Below are 21826 nucleotides of genomic sequence, written 5' to 3' on the forward strand. Positions count from 1 at the left end.
AGAAGACAATCCAACTAAAAATGAGTTAATAAGTTGAACAAGTACTTCCCTAAAGAAGATTAACCACATGAATGAATATTAACCACTTGAAGAGCTGTTCAATATCCTTAGTTATCAGAGAGCTGCAAATTAAAACCACAGTGAGATATCCCTACACATTAACTTGAATTTTTTGAAAAAGACAAGACCAAGTGTTGGTGAGGATGTGGACAACTGGCATGCTCTTAAAATGCTTGTAGAAGTGTAATTGGTACAGCCATTGGAAATTAGTACAGCCAATTGGAAAATTGCTTGTCAGTTTATATACACCTACTCATGGCTCAGCACTTCTCTTTGTAGTCACCTAACGAACTAAAACTTATGTTTACACAGAAACTTGAATGCAAATATTATCTTAGCAGCTCTATTTATAGAAGCCCTAAATTGGAAGTAATGCAAATATCTATCAGTGGATGCGTATGTAAATAAGTTTTTGTATATCTATCCAGTGTACTACTACTCAGCAATAAAAAGGACAGAACAGCATGGGTGAATATCAAAAGTATTATTCTAAATGAAAGAAGCTAGGCACAAAAGACTGCATATTGGATGATTTTATTTACATGAAATTCTAGAAAAGGCACAATAATAGTGACCAAAAGCAGGTTAGTGTTTGCCAAGTACTAGGAGTGTGGGTTGGGGATTGATGGCAAAGAAGCATGAAGAAACTGTGTGGGTGACGGAAATTTCCTATACCTTGATTGTGGTTTAGGTTATGTTTGTATACGTTTGTCAAAATTAATTGAATTTTACACTAAAAATAAATGCTTTTATTATATAAATTATACTTTTATAAAGTTGATTTTTAAAAAGAGACACGTTGGAGGTGAGGATGTGAATTCCATGTGGAAAAAAAAACCCTCAATCTTTTGGATACTTAATAGTAGGGAGAGGTTCTTGAGCCATTGAACTGTTTTCTGAAACGTAAAAGGAGGGATGCAAAGGCAGCATAAGCAGCCCTGATACAAAATAAGGTCTCACTTGAGCACTTTGTCACTACATCCTGCCTTTCTTCTTTCCCATAAAGTAAGAAGGGCTTGCTGAATTCCTGCCAGAAAGCTGAGTCTTTCCAGCTCTTTCTCCTAAAGGAGAATGTAATCCAATACAGGACCTTAAAATCAAAACAGTCACCTTCTAGACCCATTCAACATATCAAAAACAAACATATCAAAGTTTTATTGTAGCTCTTACTAAGCTGGCACATCACATCGGATCTCCTTGGAATGGGAAAGAACAATCTAGAAGGAAGAAGCTGGATAACTTTCCAGCTCTTGTTATGTTAGTGTTTAAATCAATCAGCATATTTTTTTCTGGTAATTTGAGTGGGTTCTCATGGTAAGACAAGATGGTAGAGGATAGGTCATTAGCTGGGGAGGTAAAATATAGGTACCAAATTAAGCCAAAACAAAACTAAACAGAAGTCCCTTAGCTGTCTATTGTTTTGTTTAAAGTGTTATGAATCCCCCCTCTCTGACCATCCATTATACAAATTATCAAAGGAAGTACCAAAACACCATTCCATAAAAGTTTTTAATGACATTAAAAGACTTGACTGGATTAATCAATATTCATTCATTTTTTCTTATTTTTCTATTGTATTTTTCCCATTACCATTTATCCCACTTATAATCCCCTCCCTGCCCCCACAATCACTACACTCTTGTCCATGTCCATGAGTCCTTTTTCCTTTGTGCTGGATCCCTCTACCCTGTCCCCCCACAGATGCCATTCAATCAATATTCCTTCTTAAAACTCCTGGATCCAGTTATTCTAGTCTCTTGTCTCTTAGTTTTCCTATATTGAGTTTAGAAATATCTTAAAACTTTAGCAGAGATTATCTGTTTTTGTTTGCTGTGTTTTATATATAAAAATAATTCATTCTTTTCACAGTAAATGCTAAGTCTCAAACCTTAAAGTTTTTTTAAGAAATGGTTTCAGAATATGAATTCCAAATAAAAATTATTTAATTTGGGAAATCTATAGCAACTTGTCATTTAAAATTTATGAGTTAGATTTTCAGATAATGAAGACTTGTGGTTTGTTCCTGTTATCAGAAAAAAACACAGCTATTTATTTCATCCTTACAATGCTGCCATATATTAAATTTAATACCCAATGCAGTGTCAACTAAGAAGAGAAAATATGTGCAAATATGGCATTGTTTCAAATGCAGGTAGTCTTTTTCATCTAATTTGAGACTATAAAAATAAAATAATAATATAGACTATCTCAGTATATCAAGTCTGAGACTGAATTTTTAAAAAAGTTTACTGAAAATTGTTGATTTGGTCTTGCTATAAGGAAGAAATGGTTCTTTCACTTCAAAAATTGGCAGACTCAAGCTAATCCTTTAAAGTATGCTTGTGATTTGACTGATTGTATGTTGGTGGTGATTATCCTTGATTTACAAGACACACACACATACTTTTAACCTTCCCAGTCATATGTAAGACTTTAGACTACCTCTCTCTCTGGCATTTGCTAGTTAAATTACATTATAAAAACAGGTGAAAAAGAACATAATGCTGCTGTGATAGAATTTCTGGGAACACCAGGTAGAGAAAAGCACTGAAAGATTGGTAGTTCCTGATTCCCACTTTCAGATATTTGTTGTTTGCTGTACTAATGCATACTGTCTGTTTAAGCAGTATCTCCTCATTTTCCTGAACCCATGAAATACAGAGTATTCACAGAGGTTGGAGGGAAGAGTGTGGTATAAGGTTATAATGATGATTTAGTGTATTTTCCTTATCTGCAGTAAAAGATTGGTTGAGAAAGTATAAAATGCATTGGAACCTTACCTTCCCCCACCCCCACTATTTACCCCTTTCTATTCCTCTCCTTTCAGGGCTTCCTATCAGTTTCAACTTCAAGTTATCTGGAAGAGTTAAGTCTTTTTTATTATTAATTATTTTATTGTTGTTCTATTGTAGCTGTTTGCATTTACCCCCACCACTTCCCCTCACCCCAGCCAAACCCACCTCCCTCCCTTGCTTCTACCCCCGCCCTTGCTTTTGTCCATGTGTCCTTTGTAGTTGTTCCTGAAAACCCTTCCCCCCTTCCCCCATTATCCCCTCCCACCTCCCCTCTGGTTACTTCAGATTTTTCTTAATTTCAGTGTCTCTGGTTATATTTTGCTTGCTTTTTTCTTTTATTGATTAGGTTCCAGTTAAAGGTGAGATCATATGGTATTTGTCCCTCACCGCCTGGCTTATTTTACTTAGCATAATGCTCTCCATTTCCATCCATGCTGTTGCAAAGGGTAGAAGCTCCTTCCTTCTCTTTGCTGTGTAGTATTCCATTGTGTAAATGTACCATAGTTTTTGGATCCACTCATTTACTGATGGGCACTTCTGTTGCTTCTAGCACTTGGCTATTGTAAATTGTGCTGTAATGAACATTGGGGTGCATAGGTTCTTTTGGATTGGTATTTCAGGATTCTTAGGATATAATCCCAGCAGTGGAATTGCTGAGTAAAAAAGAAGTTCCATTTTTAGTTTTCTGAGGAAATTCCACAATGTTTTTCCCAGTGGCTGCACCAGTCTGCATTCCCACCAACAGTGCACTAGGGTTCCCTTTTCTCCACATCCTCTCCAATTCTCCAACACTTGTTTGTTGCTTTGTTTATGATGGCCATTCTGACTGGTGTGAAGTGGTTACCTCATTGTAGTTTTAATTTGCATCTCTCTGATGGCTAGTGATGCTTAGCATCTTTTCATATGTCTCTGGACCCTGTGCATGTCCTCCTTGAGGAAGTGTCTATTCTAGTCTTTTGCCCATTTTTTAATTGGGTTGTTTGTCTTCCTGGAGTGGTGTGGCAGACTCTGGCCAGCAGAGTTCCAACTTGTTGTGACTGAAGACGAGGATAAATGCAATTGAGTATTTTGAGTATTTACTCAAATTGTAAATTGCTTTGGGTAGTATGGACATTCTGATGTTAATTCTCTTAATCCATGAGCATACTACAATAAATGTGATAACAATCCTGTGGAGAAAAAGGGAATGGCATAGCTATTCTCTCAAGGGAAGAGTGTCTATGAGTGCCTTGGACACTCTCTCAAAAGGAGAGCGCCCCGACCCTTGCCTAGACAGGCTTTTATTGTTTTTCTCGGGGCTTACATCAGATAAAGATTTATTATCTATTACATAGAATATTTTTCTCTACATTTTAGGTACATTCAAGGAAATGAAAATAACATGCTGTGGGGAATGGCCGCAAACTGATTAGCTCTGTCCTTGGGTGAATTCACACAGGCTTTGGAAATTACCTTGAAGATAGACAATACATATTTGTTTTTTTAGACCAGGCTGATGGAGTTTTAGCAAGAACAAGACATAATAGTCAGTATACATTTTCTAGGCCTGATTCCCACGGGAAAACTTGGTTTGAAGGTCTGGCTCCTGCCCACCACTTCGCTTTTGTAGGTTTTCCATACAGAGCTGAGTCACATTTGCTAAACTGAAACAAACTGGTCCCCTACAGAGTGGAATCATGTGAGTTCTTTATGTATTTTGGAGATCAAACCCTTGTCCGATGTATCATTGGCAAATATGTTTTCCCATACAGTTGTTTCTCTCTTATTTTTATCCTGTTTTCTTTATTCATGCAGAAGCTTTTTATTTTGATGAGGTCCCATTTCTTTATTTTTTCCTTTATGTCCCTTGCTTTAGGGGACATAGCAGTGAAGATGTTGCTGCATGGAATGTCTGAGGTTTTCCTGCCGATATTTTCCTCTAGGACTTTTATGGTGCCACGACTTATATTTAAGTCTTTTATCCACCTTAAATTTATTTTTGTGTGTATGGTGTAAGTTGGTGATCGTGTTTCTTTTTTTCATGTAGCTGTCCAGATCTCCCAACACCATTTGTTGAAGAGGCTACTTTTACTCCATTTTATGCTTCTGCCCCCTTTCTCAAATATTAATTGCCCATAGAGACTTGGGTTTATTTCTGGGCTCTCTGTTCTGTTCCATTGGTCTACGTGTCTGTTCTTATGCCAGTAGCAGACTGTTTTGATTACAGTGACCTTGTAATACAGTTTGATATCAGGTCTTGTGATCCCTCCTACTTTGTTCTTCTTTCTCGAATTGCTGCAGCTATTCAGGGTTGTTTATGGTTCCATATAAATTTCTGAAATGTTTGTTCTATATCTGTGAAATATGTCATTGATACTTTAATAGGGATTGCATTGAATCTGTAAATTGCTTTGGGTAGTATGACATTCTGATGATGTTAATTCTTCAGTCCATGAGCGTGGTACATGCTTCCATTTTTTGTGTGTGTGTGTCTTCCTTAATTTCTTTGTTCAGTGTTATGTAGTTTTCTGAGTACAGATCTTTTACCTCCTTAGTTAGATTTATTCCTAGGTACTTTTTTTTTCTTGTTGCTTTATCAAATGGGATTTTTTTCCTGATTTTTCTTTCTGATATTTCATTGTTGGTATACCACCAAAAAAACTACTCAATCTAATAAGTGAATTTGGCAAAACAGTGGGATACAAAGTTAATATTCAGAAATCAAAGGCATGTTTGTACACCAACAATAAAATATCGGGAACAGAAATCAGGAGTCTTATTCATTCAGTAATGATTCATTCTTTCATTCACTAAAAAGCCTCATTGAGTAATATGAATTACTTAAACAATGAGATGATAAATAGAAATTTTGATTTGGTGGAAATTTTTAGATATTCTCTAGAACACCTGAGTTTGATGAAGGCTGGATATACAATAGGAAAAAAATATAGCAAAGAGATTGAGAGGGAGCCAGGACGGGTGCTGGGAAGCCAATCAAAAATAAACTGGTAGGTTTTGCCAAGACCACTGTGGCTCAGTTGATTGGGCGTCCACCCACAAAGCCAAGGGTCGGTGGTTTGATTCCTGGTCGGGGCACACACCTAGATGGCAGTTTGAACCCAGGTCAGGGAGTGTACAATAGGCAACCTATTGGTGTTTCTCTCCCTCTTTTTCTCTCTCCCCTCCCCCTCTCTAAAAAAAATCTTTAAAACAACCAAACAACAACAACAACAACAACAACAACAAAAAAACTGTGAGGTTTGTTACAAGCTTCTAGTGGGAGTAGTATAGAAGCTACTAGGTTGGGTCTCATATTTCTGGCTGATCCAACCTTTCCAGTTTGTCCTGGCATCTGTTTGAGGAGGGGGAGATCGTACTTATGCCCACTTGTATAATACTGTGTAGTATTCATTAGATTTTCCTATTTTCTGGTATTTTAGAAACATAGGTTTGCTGTGCACATTTTTCCTCCTATACTGAGGAAAATTTGGAGAACCAGATAACTTCTAAATTTCTTCTAAGATTTAAATTTTTGGAAAGCTGAAATCGCCCTGGCTCCTGTGGTTCAGTGGATTGAGTGCCAGCCTGCAAACCAAAGGGTCACTGGTTTGATTCCTAGTTAGGGCACATGCCTGGGTTGCGGGCCAGGTCCCCGGTAGGGGGAATGAGGGGGGACCACACATTGATGTTTTTCTCCCTCTCTTGCTACACCCCCCCCCCAAATAAATAAATAAATAACAAAATTTCTTTAGAAAAGAAAGCTGAAAACTATTTTATTATACTAATAATACTGTGAATACTCATATTAATAGTCACCATCCCCAACTGTAGAGTGTTTATCTTTTTTTTGAGATTTTATTTATTTATTTTTAGACAGGGGAAGGGAGGGAGAAAGAGAGAGAGAGAAACATCAGTGTGTGGTTGCTTCTCATGTGGCCCTGACTGGGGACCTGGCCCTCAGCCCAGGCATGTGCCCTGACTGGGAATTGAACCTGCGATGCTTTGGTTCGCAGCCTGCCCTCAATCCACTAAGGTATGCCAGCCAGGGCCAGAGTGTTTATCTTTTTACAAAATGTCCTAAAATGTGTGAATTAATTAATTTCATAAAAATGACATATAAAATTGCTTCTAATGAAAATAATTGTTTTTAGACTTAACCAATAATTTAGGTTGTCAGTAGTTTGCAGCTGAATCCAAACATTTTCTGTATTAAACTTCATTTAAAACCATCTTACTTTCTTTATGCCATTATATTATAGTTGATACTTGATAGTGTTGATGCTTAAGAGATTGTAATTATTGGCAATAATTTTACCTAAAATTTAAAATAAATTTTCTGGTTTCAGAGAATTACTTTGTTAATGTTTGCTATTGTCTTTCACCTATATGAACCCTACTCATTTTTATAGGCCAAGCTAAAGATGATCAATCACAGTTGATGAAATTTTCTTCTATCCCAGTTGTTTTATTTATGGTATTTTGGAAGTAGTTTATAATACTCATTTCCATCACCTTGTCTTAATTTGCTGTGAACATACCAGCCTTCTGTACTGGCTGCTAGAGAACAAGGACTGTATCTTAGGTAACTATGTATTTATTTTTTCTTTTTATTTTTAAATTATATTTTATTGATTATGCTACTATAGTTGTCCGTTTTTTTTTCCCTCTACTTTATTCCACTCTGCCCTGCACTCTGATTCCATCAGCATTCCCCCTCCCATTAGTTCATGTCCATTGGTCGTACATATAACTTCTTGGCTTCTACATTTCCTATACTGTTCTTAACCTCTCCCTGTCTATTTTGTACCTACCATTTATGCTTCTTATTCCCTGTACATTTTCCTCCATTTCCACCCCCCTGCCAATAACTCTCCAAGTGATCTCCATTTCTGTGATTCTGTTCTTGTTCTAGTTGTTTGCTTAGTTTGTTTTTGTTTCTGCATTTTTTTTAGGTTCAGTTGTTGATAGTTGTGAGTTTGTTGTCTTTTTACTGTTCATATTTTTTATCTTCTTTTTCTTAGATAAGTCCCTTTAACATTTCATATAATAAGGGCTTGGTAATGATGAACTACTTCAACTTGACCTTGGCCCATAAAGTGCTGAGAAGCACTTTATCTGCCCTTCCATTCTAAATGATAGCTTTGTTGGATAGAGTAATCTTGGATGTAGGTAGGTCCTTGCCTTTCATGACTTCTTTCCAGCCTCTTCTTGCCTGTAAGGTTTCTTTTGAGAAATCAGCTGACGGTCTTATGGGAACTCCTTTGTAGGTAACTGTCTCCTTTTCTTTTGCTGCTCTTAAGATTCTCTCCTTATTGTTTAATCTTGGGTAATGTAAGTATGATGTGCCTCAGTGTGTGCTTCCTTGGGTCCAACTTCTCTGGGACTCTCTGAGCTTGCTGGACTTCCTGAAAGTCTATTTCCTTTACCAGATTGGGAAAATTCTTCATTACTTTTTCAAATAAGTTTTCCATTTCTTGCATTTTCTCTTTTTCTTCTGACACCCCTGTGATTTGGATGTTGGAACATTTAAAGTTGTCCCGGCAGTTCCTAATCCTCTCTTCTTTTTTTTTGAATTCTTATTTCTTCATTCTGTTCTGGTTGCATGTTTATTTCTTCCTCCTGGTCCAAACTCACTGATCTGAGTCCTGGTTTTCTTCCTGTCACTGTTGGTTCCTATACATTTTCCTTTATATCACTTTCTATAACCTTCACTTTTCCCTCTGTTTTGTGACCAGACTCAACAATTTCTGTGAGCACCCTGATTATCAGTGTTTTGAACTCTGCATCTGATAGGTTGGCTATCTCTTTGTCACTTAGTTGTATTTTTTCTGGGGCTTTAATCTGTTCTTTCATTTGGGACATATTTCTTTGTCTCTGCATGTCTATTAGGTAGTAAGAGGAGGAGCCTTAGGTATTCACCAGGGCAGGACAATCTTAATTGGCCTGTTGTGATGCTACATATGGGAGAGGGGTCCGAGAGGGAATAATGCCTCTTGCTGGGTTCTGGGCCAGCTTTGAGTTACTTCCCCACCACCCACAAGTAAATGGATCCCTTCTGACACTGATTCCTGGGTGGGTGGGTCTCTCCAATGAACTCTTCTGTGGGGCTGAGAGTTTGTCCCACTGCCACAACCCCCACAGATTTTTACAGCCAGAGGTCTTGAGGCTTTCTTTTCCTGCGCTGGAATCTGGGTTGTGTGGTCTGTCTCACTCCCCAGTTGTTCCTCCCAGTTTATCTGCATGCAAATATAGGACCGCCTAGGCCACCACCCGCTGCCTCACCAGCTATCTTGCCACACATCCTCTCAGCCCCAGCTGCCCATATCCACCCTTCCTGCCAGTCTGGATGAATGTTTCTTCTTTAACTCCTTAATTTTTGGACTTCCATACAGTTCAATTTTCTGATAGTTCTGGTTGTTTTTGTTTTTAAATTTGTTGTTATGCTTCTTTTGGTAGTGTGAGGAGGCAAAGTGCATCTACCTATGCTTGTATCTTGGCCAGAAGTCTCAGTAACTCTGTATTTCTTGTAGTACCTTCCACAGTATTTTGCCCCAATATATTCAGTTAAGTATCTATTGGAATTAGTGGTTTTACCCCTGATTTTCTTTTCTTTTTTAAAAAAGATTTTTATTTATTTATTTTTAGAGAGAGGGGAAGGGGAGTAGAAAGTGAGGGAGAGAAACATCAATGTGTTGTTCCCTCTCATGTTTCCCCCACTGGGAACCTGGCCCACTCCAAGGCATGTGCCCAGACTGAGGTCAGACTGGTGACCCTTCGGTTCACAGGCTGCCACTCAATCCACTGAGTCACACCAGCCTGGGCTCCCCTAATTTTATAAACTAGACTTATGACTCAGTCAGTAACTTGAGGTTTAAATAAGGTATTAGGTAGTCAGCCAAGGCTCTATAGTCAGGATTGCCCAGATTTGAGTTCCTACTTTGTTATGAATGAACTGTGGGACTGCCTTATATCTAAAAATAAAAATGTCAGTAATACAACCAGCCTCCTAGAGGTGTTGATGAGGATAACATAGATAATTTGTTTAAAACATTTATTGTGTTGCCTAATATATGCTCAAAACAATGTAGCTGTGATTATTGCTAAGTGCAGTCCTATTGGGCTAGACACAGCCCCTGAGTTCATGCCATTTGGTCTTTATATCTCAGATATCTAACCTTGCATATAGTAAATATTCAATAAATACTTGCTTAAGTTGAATTGTTGATTTACCTGATTTTTATCTTCCATTACAGCCCACTGTTTGTAACATGGAAAATTGGTCGAGACAAAAGATTGCGTGGATGCATAGGTACTTTTTCTGCCATGAATTTGCATTCTGGACTCAGGGAGTACACACTTACCAGGTGAAGAACAATTTTTGTTATCTCTGTTTCTACATTAAAAAAAACCTGCAAAACTTAAACCTGATTCTTTAATTTCTTTTCCTTTACTAAATTGTCAACATATTGAGTCCCTTCATGTTCTATTTTTTTCTTCAGCCATTTGCCGTATCTCTGGTAACATGTTTTGGATATATACTATCATAATATAAAATACTGTGCCATAGATGTTTTCAAGTGCTTTTCTTTCAATATTGGATTATTTTCTATAACTTGAAAATCAAAGATCAAATATTTATGGGTTACCAAAATGTATTATTTCTACAATAATAGCCCTTGTGTTTTCTCTGTTAGGCTTTTAAATAATTGTTGATGTCTGTTTTCACATTGCACATTTTCTTACACTTTTATGTATTTTTGAAATTGAACGAGGATCCTTGGAAGAAAGTGATGCCACAGCCTGGCAGCATAATCATTCATATTCATTCTTCACCCAGAATTAATTGTAACTTACTTATTTTGTTTCATCTAATGCAAGGACAAAATAATGAATGCCTTATTAAACATTTTTAAGACTTTGTTCTTATGTTCTTAATTTCTGAATTCATAAAAAACTGTCTAGTATGCCATCTGATTTTTTTTTGGTTCAAGTTCAGATTTCTAGCAAATTGTATTCCAAAATATTTCAAAAGAAGAAAATTCCTTAAATAATAATCTATTAGTAAAGGAATCTCCCATTTTTGTTCACATTTTATGGTGATTATTTAATATAATATAATTTCTATAATTGCAATATGCACAAATGTCAATCCAATAAGAAATTGGTCCCTTGTGACCATTGATTCTTGGGGGAACTTGCTTATTCTCCAGTAGATAAAGTAGTAATTACAGTATGTATTTTGTTGTATATACATAATAGGGGTGTTAGGTATTAGGGGAATGAAGTAATAATCCCTACTTTGCTTCATGATTAACGGTATGGAACATTGATTATTTTACTATAGGATTGCATAAAGGTAGCTCATAATACCAGTTAATAAATTCATGGTAACTGTATTCTTTTTATTGAAAGGTGTAGCTCAGAGCTATAGGGTTTACTTTGCTTACAATAAAGACCAGAAAGAAAAGCAAAGGCTTGGAGGGTCACATTTATTCTTAGATTTTCACAGGTATTAGAAGTTTGGTGTTTGGACTTGATTAAATAACATACAGGCAGTAAAGGGGTCAAAACACATATTCTAGATATAACCACAACTTGCTAAAGATAGTGTAAATGCTAATCTAGGCATGTTAATTTTTTTTTCATGACATGAAATACCATGGACTCATATTGAGATTTTAGCAAATTCTGCCTGTGACTCCCTCTTTGGGACAAGTACATATGGAATTACATTTTTAATAGGTAATCAAGGCAATTAGTTATATATTTCCTAATATAAGTTGTTATGAGGAACACTGACTGGTTCCTTGGTATTGCCTAAAGATAAAAGAATTCTATGGACAAATATACAGGGCCCAACAGAAGTAACTCCTGCTTGAATGTGGTTGGTAGGGTAATAATATGGGTATAATAATTTATAGTTTTAATTTGAACATTTCACCTAAAATATCATATGGTATCCTTTAGTGTGATATTGTTATGTTACAGAATACATGCTTATGATTTTCTAATAAAAGATTTTGTAATAAAAAAGGGACGTTATTTGTGCTGGACCTTGTATTTTAGAAGCACTGGTTAAATACACTTAAACGGCCGTTGCTCACTGCAGGAACTCTCAGAACCTTTACGTTCACAGTGTTGTCCATCTTTAAGAGAGAAAGGATGCAGCACTTTCCAGACTTCAACTTTTTTTTGGTTATACAACCCTTTTATTCTACTACCCCAGTGTGTCTTATGCAATTAGTGTTCCAAGGAATATATTTTCAGAAACATTAATTCTGTTTTAAATTTTCTTATTTTCATTTGTAGTTGGGGAGTCTATGGAAACCCTTTGAGCTTTCTAATGAAATGTTGCAGTATCAAATATTATATACTTAAACTATCTTTAGTAGTTGTATCTGTAGTTGCAATTTGGTTTTGTTTAAAGAAAATATGATATTTTTGCCTATACTGATAAGAAAGGATTAAAATACCCAATTTTTCTGGACTTGTGGATCTGTCTTCAAGGGTACTAGAAGATTTACAGTATATTTTTTTCTGATAATAATGTTATTCTGAATTAATTGTTCAAATAGTCAAACTTAGAAATTTACTTACATTTGTATATGTGGTTACCTTTATTGTAATTTGTAGCTCTTCCTGTTTACTTTTCAACTTTTTCATCATTTTTTAATACAACTTCCTGAAATTGTGTATGTCACATTAGAGGGAAGTGTTGCCTTCTCAGTTTTGTTTTGCTTAATTTCTTTTGCTTCATATGGTAACAAGAATGAAGTTATTTAGAAGAGATGAACAAAAAAAAGCAAGTCTTATGATATATAGTTGTTCTTTTTCCTGGATTCATTTTAGTATCAAACTTGTGGAGTAATTTTTAAAAGTTGCAATATGATGTCTTCCAGTCTAGTGGGGCACTTACCCCTTCCATGTGTAGCTGTTGTTGTTACTGTTGTTGCTATCATTGTTAATAGCTACCATTTATTAAGAATCTTACTACATGTCAGACACTGCAATGGAGCTTTATATACGTAGTTCTAACAACAATTCTTAGGTATTAATGTCCACATTTAAATTTTTTAATTTATTGAATTTCTAGGGGTGACATTGATTAATAAAATTACTATATATGTTTCAGGTATACAGTTCTATAATACATCATTAGTATATTGTATTGTATGTTCACCACCCCTAGGTCAAGTCTTCTATCACCATTTATCCACCCTTTACCTCCTTCTACCTCCCCTACCTCCCTTTTCCTCTGGAAACTAAGATTTACAGAATACATATAAATAATTAACCCATTCGCACATATAGCAAGTGGTAGAACCAGGATTCAGACCAGGCCGTCTGACTGCAAAATCCAAACTCTCTCTTAACTGCTACATTTAAGATAAGACAACATAACATTTTTCTGAGGATTTATGTTTTGCAGCTTCATCATGAATATAATAAACTTGGAAGCAAATTACTATAAGTTATATAAATCATGGATCAATAATTCTTCAGAAATTCTAGTTAGGAGTTAAGATTGAAATTTTGGAATGTTATTTTCAATTCCAGGAAATCCATAGATGGAATTGTGTAGACTAGACAGAAGAAAATTGATTTGAATTAATATTGTAGAAAAGGATAATGCTAATTACAAAAAAATATATTACTGTATGGTATGAAATTGTGTTCATTGGATACATGTAAATAATTGACTAGATTCCAAGAAGAATACAGTTTTCTTAACATAATGATTGGTGATTCTTGGAGTCTGTTCTTCCAGTCTTAAAGAACCCATAAATCATAAAATTTACAAATAGAATAAAATGAAGTTAGGAGGTTGGAGATAAAATAGAAGGAGAAACCAAGACAAAAAATAAACAATTAAATTAAAGGCTTACTAGGTGTAGGTCTCTTTAAAAAAGATAATACCTGGTTTTTCACTGTTTTCAACTGTGATTAAATAGACTATTGTACAGATTTCAGAATGTTACTCAGCTGTGTCCTTTTTTATTATAAAGTATACATAACATAAAATTTACAATCTTTACAACCAAGTTTAAGTGTATAGTTCTATGACCTCAAGTTCATTTGATATGCATCATCACTACCATTCATCCTGAGAACTTTTTCATCTTCCCCAACTGAAATTCTATACCTACTAAACACTAACTCCCCATTTCTCCCTCTGCCCATGACAACCTTCATTCTGCTTTCTGTATCTATGAATAGGACTCTTCTAGGTACCTCAAAAACAGTGTTTGTCATTTTGTGACTGACTTATTTTATTTAGCATAATGTCTTCAGGATTCATCCATGTTGTGGCATGTGTTAGAATTTCCTTCCCTTTTAAGTTTGAATAATATTCCATGGAATGTGCCTACCACAGTTCATTCATTCGTCCATCTGGACACTTGAGTGACTTCCAATTTTTGTCTCTTGCAGATAATGTTGCTATAAGCATGTGTATACAAATACCTGTTTAAGTACCCTTTTTTTTTTCTTTTAAAAAGCCAACCATTTCATAGAAGACAATGATGTAGTTTGTTTGTGGTCTCTTAATCTTTAAAAGCTAAATCTTAAAAAAAAAAAATGACCAGATACTTTTAAAATAAAATACCTATCCTGGGTTAAGTTTTTATATATAAACATACAGTCTTAAAACACTTGTCGTAGTCAAGGGGTATGTTGTCTTGGTTGAAATTTTGATTTTAGACTGAAGTTAAACCTTATAAATAGGCTGAGTATTTCTTCCCAATTGTAAAAATGCATAATTTCTGTGTAGATAGCAGGCAAACTTTGTAAGATTTACAACATAGAAGTATTAAATAGGTTATTTTGTCCTTGTCCTTGTAGATTCTGGGTAAAAGCAGGAAAGACTATAGTAAATAAGAAGCAAGATTGAGAGAGAACTCAGAATCATTGATAGAAGTTTACCCATGTTGAAAAATTAATGTCCACAAATAACTATATTTTTTAATGGTGAAAACTTTAATATAGAGATATTCTTGTCCGAGTTGAAGAAGAATTTCTAGTATTTACCAAGCTACTTGCATTTATGGCTTTTATATGTTAGAAAGCAAAGACAATTTATTTCCTTTGTTTTAGTACTTAGATTGTATACTTTTATTAGATAAGAGAATTAGAATTCATATAGATAAACACAAACATCACAAAGAATATTCCTTAAAATTTTGGTTAATTAACTGTCTAGTCGAGTGTAGGTTTATTTCTTTGTGAAAATTCAAGTTGGTAGTAATTTTTCTAGCATGAAAATCACTTAATAGATGTGTTCTTATTTCATAAAAGAGGAATGTAGATTCTAAGTGATTATAACACTTATATAAGTGATTGATAAATATATTCTTTTTTTCTTAAAAGAGGAATGTGGTCTATCATCACACTTAAAAGACTATCTTTTCTTCTAGTTTACAGTGTTGTACGTAGACCTCTTCACAGTCAAATAATTATGCAGGTGTGGGAAGTGTTTGGAGTTTGATTCTGAACTGTGCTACTTTTTCCACTGCTTAATTCTGAGAAATTAGCAATGGAAGTTTGTTCCTTTTTAGGGAACAGTATGACCACATAAAAGGTGATATGTTTTGTTTTGGAGTTGAGTTTTGTTTTGTTTTGTGTGGGTGAGGGAGGTGGGGGAGAAATTGATTATTTACATGTTACACCCATTCACTTACTAATATTATTAGGCTTCTTGAAATATTAGAAATAGATAACAGATCTACTTTATTACTTTCAAAGGTCCTATTTGCTTTTATATTTTGGTGTTGTGATCTGTCACTTTTCTATAGCAGTATGAGTTTAAAACCATTATAAGCGCCATAATTCATATTTCCCCACCTCAGGTTGTTCTATTTTGTAATCATCCTTATTCTCTGTTATTTTAGGTCTCTAAACTTGGCTAATTGTGAATATACACAGCTCTCCTCACCACCAATTTAATATCAGTAGCATCACCCAGATTGATTTTTCTTATGAAAAGAAAAGCTGTACATGAGTCACTTCTGACTATACACTATTGCCATGGAAGCTAATTTGGGAGATGTTAAGGCCAGACTATTTTTGGCAGGTGTCTGGCAAGACTTGTAGCTAAAATATGCTTTTTTGAGAAGTAAATTAGATATTATCAAAAACACTATGCAGAATTAATTAGCTTAATTTACAGTCTACAGTTGTGGCCTTTTTACAAAAGGCAGGATGGTCTGATTCTTAAAACTTATACCTAAGTTGTTAGTTTCAATATATGAATTACCAAATGAGAAATTGTCAGATTTAGTATTTAATTTAAAGTACAGTTTGGAACCTAGATTGTTATATAACCTTTACTCAAAATTATCCATAGGATCAGACAGTTAAATATACTTTCTGGAACTCTAGAATTTTCATTTTAGCCACTAGTTTAATGCATTCCTTCCTTATCTGTGGTTGTGCTAATGTGCAAAGATGTGGCAAAAAAATGTCCCGCAGAATGTGGAAAGAAATTAAAGAGTAAGGACCATTCCCAGTATGGCCAATGGTTCCTGAGTTATAGAAAATTATCTGATTCATATAGCACCTACTGCCACAGAAATTAAGTGTAGTGAGTATATCAGATTCTAATTCCTTATCATATGTTCCAGCTACTCAGAGTCTTCAGTTGGAATCCCCATGCTACTTCAAACCTGTTCTTGCATCTAACTAAACTTTACCATTATGCTACTAGGAGGTTGCAGTTTCCCCCTTTAATCATGTTTAAAGAGTTCATCCTGAAAATCTCATCTAAATTTTGCCTTAAGAATTTATAATATAGTAGGAGAGAGAAGATGTTATATAAATGGTCACAATCCTAGGCAGAAAGTGATTTTTGCCAAAGAGGCAGAGGGGGTGATGATGATACTGAATGATACTCTACATCTGCAACAGAAGCAGAAATGTATGTAAAGTAATTAATAAAATTATTTCAGTCAGTTCATCCTTCACTTTGAGTAAAAGCAAATTACTTTATACAAGTTTTTTGGCTTGTTTATATCCTACATGGACAAAAATGTCCAAATTACAAGGATATGTATACATCATTATCATCAAAGTGATCACATATAAGGTATTGAGCATTTTGAGAGATTACTAACACATATTTGAAGGGGAAAATGAATTTTCTATGAAAAAATAAAAACCTCAGACATAGACACTTAACAGGTTATGTACACTCATAGACACACACATAATTCACCAAAGAGTAGCTAGTACCAGTAGGAGTATAGCCCTGATATTTGGCAAGTGCAGAAAATTAAAAATTAATAGTTTAGATTCCTATTTCCTCTTGTTCTATTAAAATGAATTTCATATTTTTCTTTCAATACAGTAAACTAATATCTACCTTCTTTCCTGAGAATCATTGCTAGGGATACTTTCCTTTTTTTTTTCCAGAGGAAAGACTAAAGTTGTGAAGATAAATTATAAAATACAAATACTGTATGAAATCGTTATTAGATGTGGTCTAAAATTATACTGTAGGCATTTAACAATGTATTTACTTTTGTCTGAGCATTTACAAAATAAATATAGAGTCTGCATATAAGTATCTAAAGTATTTGAGTCATTAGCACCTGAATGAACAAGAGAACAGATTTGTGTCTCAGGTATTCATAAGACACTTAATACCAGTGTATGCTCAAGGTGATTAGTCTTATCTCGAATATCATGAAAATAATGTGCTCTTACCACTTCTAGAGGACAATGTTGCTAGTAATTTGAGTACTTTAAAATAATTTAATGTTGAGGTTTTTGCACAGCAATTTAATTTTATATTTTAATTATTTTTTATGAGCATGAGAAAAAACTTTTTAAAAGATCTCCTTAAAAGGCAAAGAAACAAAGCCCTTCTCCATGATCTTTGCCCTTCCCTCAAACTTTACCTCAAATGTGAACATTCAAAGTAGTAGCCCTTGAGAAATTTTCCATTTTGTTATTGTTAAAAGTTTAGTGTTCTTTATAGGCTAAACAATTATTGTCGTTAGCCTTTTATCTTGCATTATAAATAATTTTATCTTAGAAAGAACTTCCAGATTTTTTTTACATTTTTAAACTCTCACTTTTTAAATAGAAAGCAAACATTCCATATACAAAAGGCTTGTCTCGAAGAGCTACATTATTTGAGCTGCTGCTTAAGAACAACAAAAAATTAGAAAACCCATGCTATATAATAGAAAAATTGACATGGACAAATGTTAACTTTTTGAAAAGTTCTATTGCAATAAGAATTTTATAGGTGCTAAGAATTCTTAAAGACGAAAATGCTGTCTACTGTATTCTATTGAGAATGAAGTTCTGATTTGTTAATATCAACTGTACAGTTTTAGTAGTTTGAAACTTAAAAGTGAAGAAAATATTCATAAAATACAGATTTACAGTTAACCTCATGTTCAGAAAGATTTTACAATTTTACTTCATCTGACAAAATTACCCTATAAATAAACATGGAAACTAGAGGCTTCATCATTCAAACTAGATTAATATGTTATTGTCTAATAACATTTTATCCCTCATTTTTTAAATTTATACATTGAAATGCTAACTTTTGTATCCTTCCTAGTGGTGAAAGAGAAGATTTAAAAAACCATAAAATAAATTCTTCAGAAGCTTTATTTAAAGAAATTACCTAGAAGTCAACTTCCTGTTGCTATACCCAAGTACTTTCAGGACTGCTTTATATGTTCTACCAAGTTGACTTAAAAGGTTCCAGTTGTTGCCACTTCACTGAGGACGGGAGGAAAGAATCTCTTTTAAATTCCTCAGGCTGCCTTAAACCTAAGGCATTCTTCTAAGGACCTTCTGTTGCTCCCTGGCTAAGGGGGATTGATTTGTTTACCCAGGTCTGGAGAAGTGTGCTGAGCCTTTGAAATGCATGTTGCATATGAAGAGCAGTAAATAACCATACACTGCTGGCTAGACTGTGCGGCTAATGAGGTCATAGATCCAATCTCCATTTGGGCTAGTTTGCTTTGTTTTGCTCCATATCACAGACTGCATTCTACACCCTAGGCAGTTGATCACAGGGGGCTCAGACAAAAGTATGTGGAAGATTCAGTATGGTACCCAAATCTTCAGCACCATCTCAGCATATGAAACATGCTACATTTGGAGTAACCAATACCTAGCTAACTCATGAACAGTGAGTAATTCCAATAATAATTGCATTGAAACTAAACAAATGAGAATATTTTAAAATGTTAATTTTTTTCAAAAGCCCTCTGAGGAGAGCCATTGTGACAATGGGAGGAAAAATCCTTTGGAGTGGCTGTAGAGCTGAGAATACAGGTTAGGCTTCAACATGCCTGAAAATGCTATGAACAAAGGGAGATTTCCGATTGGATACCTGGCCTTAGAAGAGAAATTGTTTATAAGTTCCCCTTTCCTGGGTTTCCACCTCTAATTAAGAATAGTGGCTAGAGATGGGAGTCACCTCAGATAATAGTGGATTTCAGCTGAAGTGACTCTTATATACTTCAGTGATGAAAGAATGACTGTTAAATTCACAAGTTTCTGCTCTGACTGGTGGTTCAGTTGGGTAGCATCCTGCAAAGCAAAAAGGTCGCCATTTCAGTTCCCAGTCAGGCCACATGTCTGGGTTGCAGGTTCAGTCCCCAGTCTGGGTAGGTGCAAGAGGCAACTGATTGATGGTCTTCTCTCTGTTTCTCCCTCCCTTTCCCTCTCTCTAAAAACAAATAGATTATTTTTTTTTAAATTCACAAGTTTCTAAATACATGTTATTAAGTGCCATTGCTCATTTTAAAAGTGCATTTTTGAAAGGCAGCATTTTAAAATTGTCATCGATGGCATTTTGAGATGCTCCTGTGCCTCACGAATCAGCTCGCTAAGGTGTGTCTATTGTCTAATAGACACACCTTATGCATATGTGCCTTCCCATGCTATTGCATTATCCTTTTCATAGCTTTTATTATTGCTCAGAGCACCACACTTACCCCATTAGCCAAAATGGACTCAAACGTACCTATTGGCAGTACTAGACCTTTCTTGGTCATTGTTAATCCTTATATTTGACACAAGAAGCCCCCCTTCCATTTCTACACATCTTGCCTGTAGTAAACACCAAAGTCATTCCAAACTGTGTATTTCACCCACAGTAAAGTTAGTGTTCTACAGTGCCACCATCCTCTGTCTTGCTTTGCCTCTCCCCTTCACCTCCTACTCCTATCCTTGTTATGAAGTACAGCATATAAGGCCCTAACCTCACACTCCAGCCATGTCCAGTTATTAACTACTGCCCAAATACAGTCTTTTGTGCCTGTATGGCATTGAACAATATTTTTCTCTGACAACCATGCCTCCATTTCCACCCAGTCAACTCCTACTCATCCTTCAAGACTCAGCTTGCTCATTACTTCCTCCCTGTATGACATTTCTTTGATGGTTCCCAGCAAAACTGGTCATTCTCTGTGTTCTCACAGCACTTTGTTCAGGCCTCTACTATAACAGTTAACACACTGGATTGTAGAGATTAACTTTAAGTGTTTGTTTCTCCCTTTTGAAATCACCCTCAGCAGTAGTTCACCAAGCTACATCAAAGCAAATGAACAGAAACCAGTCTCATCAGTTTCTGGTGTCTTTACTTGATCCTGACAACCATTTCTACTCTCTTCTCTTTCTGTCTGCTTCTGTTAACTTAGGTTTGTCATCTTTTCTTAACATAAGGTTGGGCTCCTCTCGTAAGGGGTAGAAATGGTTGAAGAAGCACAGTGTGAATTGAGGCTTGCCATGGGACCATGCAGCTAGAAGGAATCCTTAGAAGTCATCCAACCCCTATCAGATAGGTTAGTCTCTCTTAAGCTCTCCCAAGAAATGAGCATTGAACTTCTATCTCAACATCTCCACTGACTTGGAGCTGACCACCAGTTAAGTAGCCATTTATTTTCAATCACCTCTAAACCCAAAGCCACAACCCCAGTAACCACATAGCTTAGTTGAAACACCAGAGTCAAAGATTGCCTGCATTTAGCACTTTATTCTTTACAGAAAGCCACAGTAACCAGCAGTGGTTTAACTTACCCTCTGAGTAATGTCTGAGTCTTTAGAAGTTTAGGAGTGGTAAGATACACAGCTTTTCAACAGACTCCCATCCTTCCATAACAATTTTAACTGGCCCCTTATTATTGAAAGATTTAAAGCTGCTGCCACCACATCTCTCACTGCCTAAATTAGACTCCTGGAATTGACTGATTCAGAGAATCCATAGATTTAGAGCCATAATCTGGTACTAGATCTTTTAGTATCCCCAAGCAATTTATTACACAAAGCTGGAACAAGAGTTAGAACACAGGTCTGACATTGCCTGGAATTGCCACTTCACTTTCCCAATAGAAGGGGTCCATAAATGTATGTAAATTTATTCATTTTAGTTTTACATTAAGAAACTCACAGTTTCAAGGCACTCTGTAATAAAATTATCATTTCACATTGTAAAGTCTTGCTCTCAAGTTATCTGCCTTGGGTCAAGTTTTGGGCATATTTCCATAAAATGAGGAACGCCCTTATAGCTATTCAACCAAAACTACAAGGGTAACAATATCAGTATTAGAGAAGCCCAAAGTAAAACCCAAATACACACACAAAATTTATTCTTATCTTAGATCACACCCTCCTTCAAACATGCCTCCAACATATTTCTAGTTGTATTTATAATCACAATAATTTCTTTTTTTGTATGTGCTAGGCCTGTCCTAGTATTTTATATGTTACCTCATTTCACTTTTTCAACAACTATGTGAAGTTGAAGGTATTTTACTTATATTACAATTAGGAAAAACCAGGGCTTAGAGAGGTTAAGTAACTTACTGAACAACAGCTAGTATATGGCAGTACCTGAATTTGAACCTGAGTCTGTCTGATTCCAAAGCCTGTGTTCCAGACCACTATGTATAATGCTCTCCTCCAGTAACATCACTCCCTTTTCTCTCTCAAAAGATTCTATTTATAAGTCCTATTATCCCTATGGA

General features: G+C 35.4%; 1 protein-coding gene across 1 annotated transcript in view; it reads left to right on the top strand.

Annotated features, from left to right (window-relative positions):
- AMMECR1 (AMMECR nuclear protein 1) overlaps nucleotides 1-21826 on the top strand; it is a 136371-nt gene that overhangs the window by 56997 nt on the left and 57548 nt on the right. Inside the window, exon 2 of the mRNA XM_028522275.2 lies at nucleotides 10088-10198. Within this exon, the coding sequence (XP_028378076.1) occupies nucleotides 10088-10198 (111 nt within the window). The remainder of the gene's footprint in view (nucleotides 1-10087; nucleotides 10199-21826) is intronic.

The sequence above is a fragment of the Phyllostomus discolor genome, chromosome X, assembly GCF_004126475.2.
Source record: "Phyllostomus discolor isolate MPI-MPIP mPhyDis1 chromosome X, mPhyDis1.pri.v3, whole genome shotgun sequence".
NCBI lineage: Eukaryota > Metazoa > Chordata > Mammalia > Chiroptera > Phyllostomidae > Phyllostomus > Phyllostomus discolor.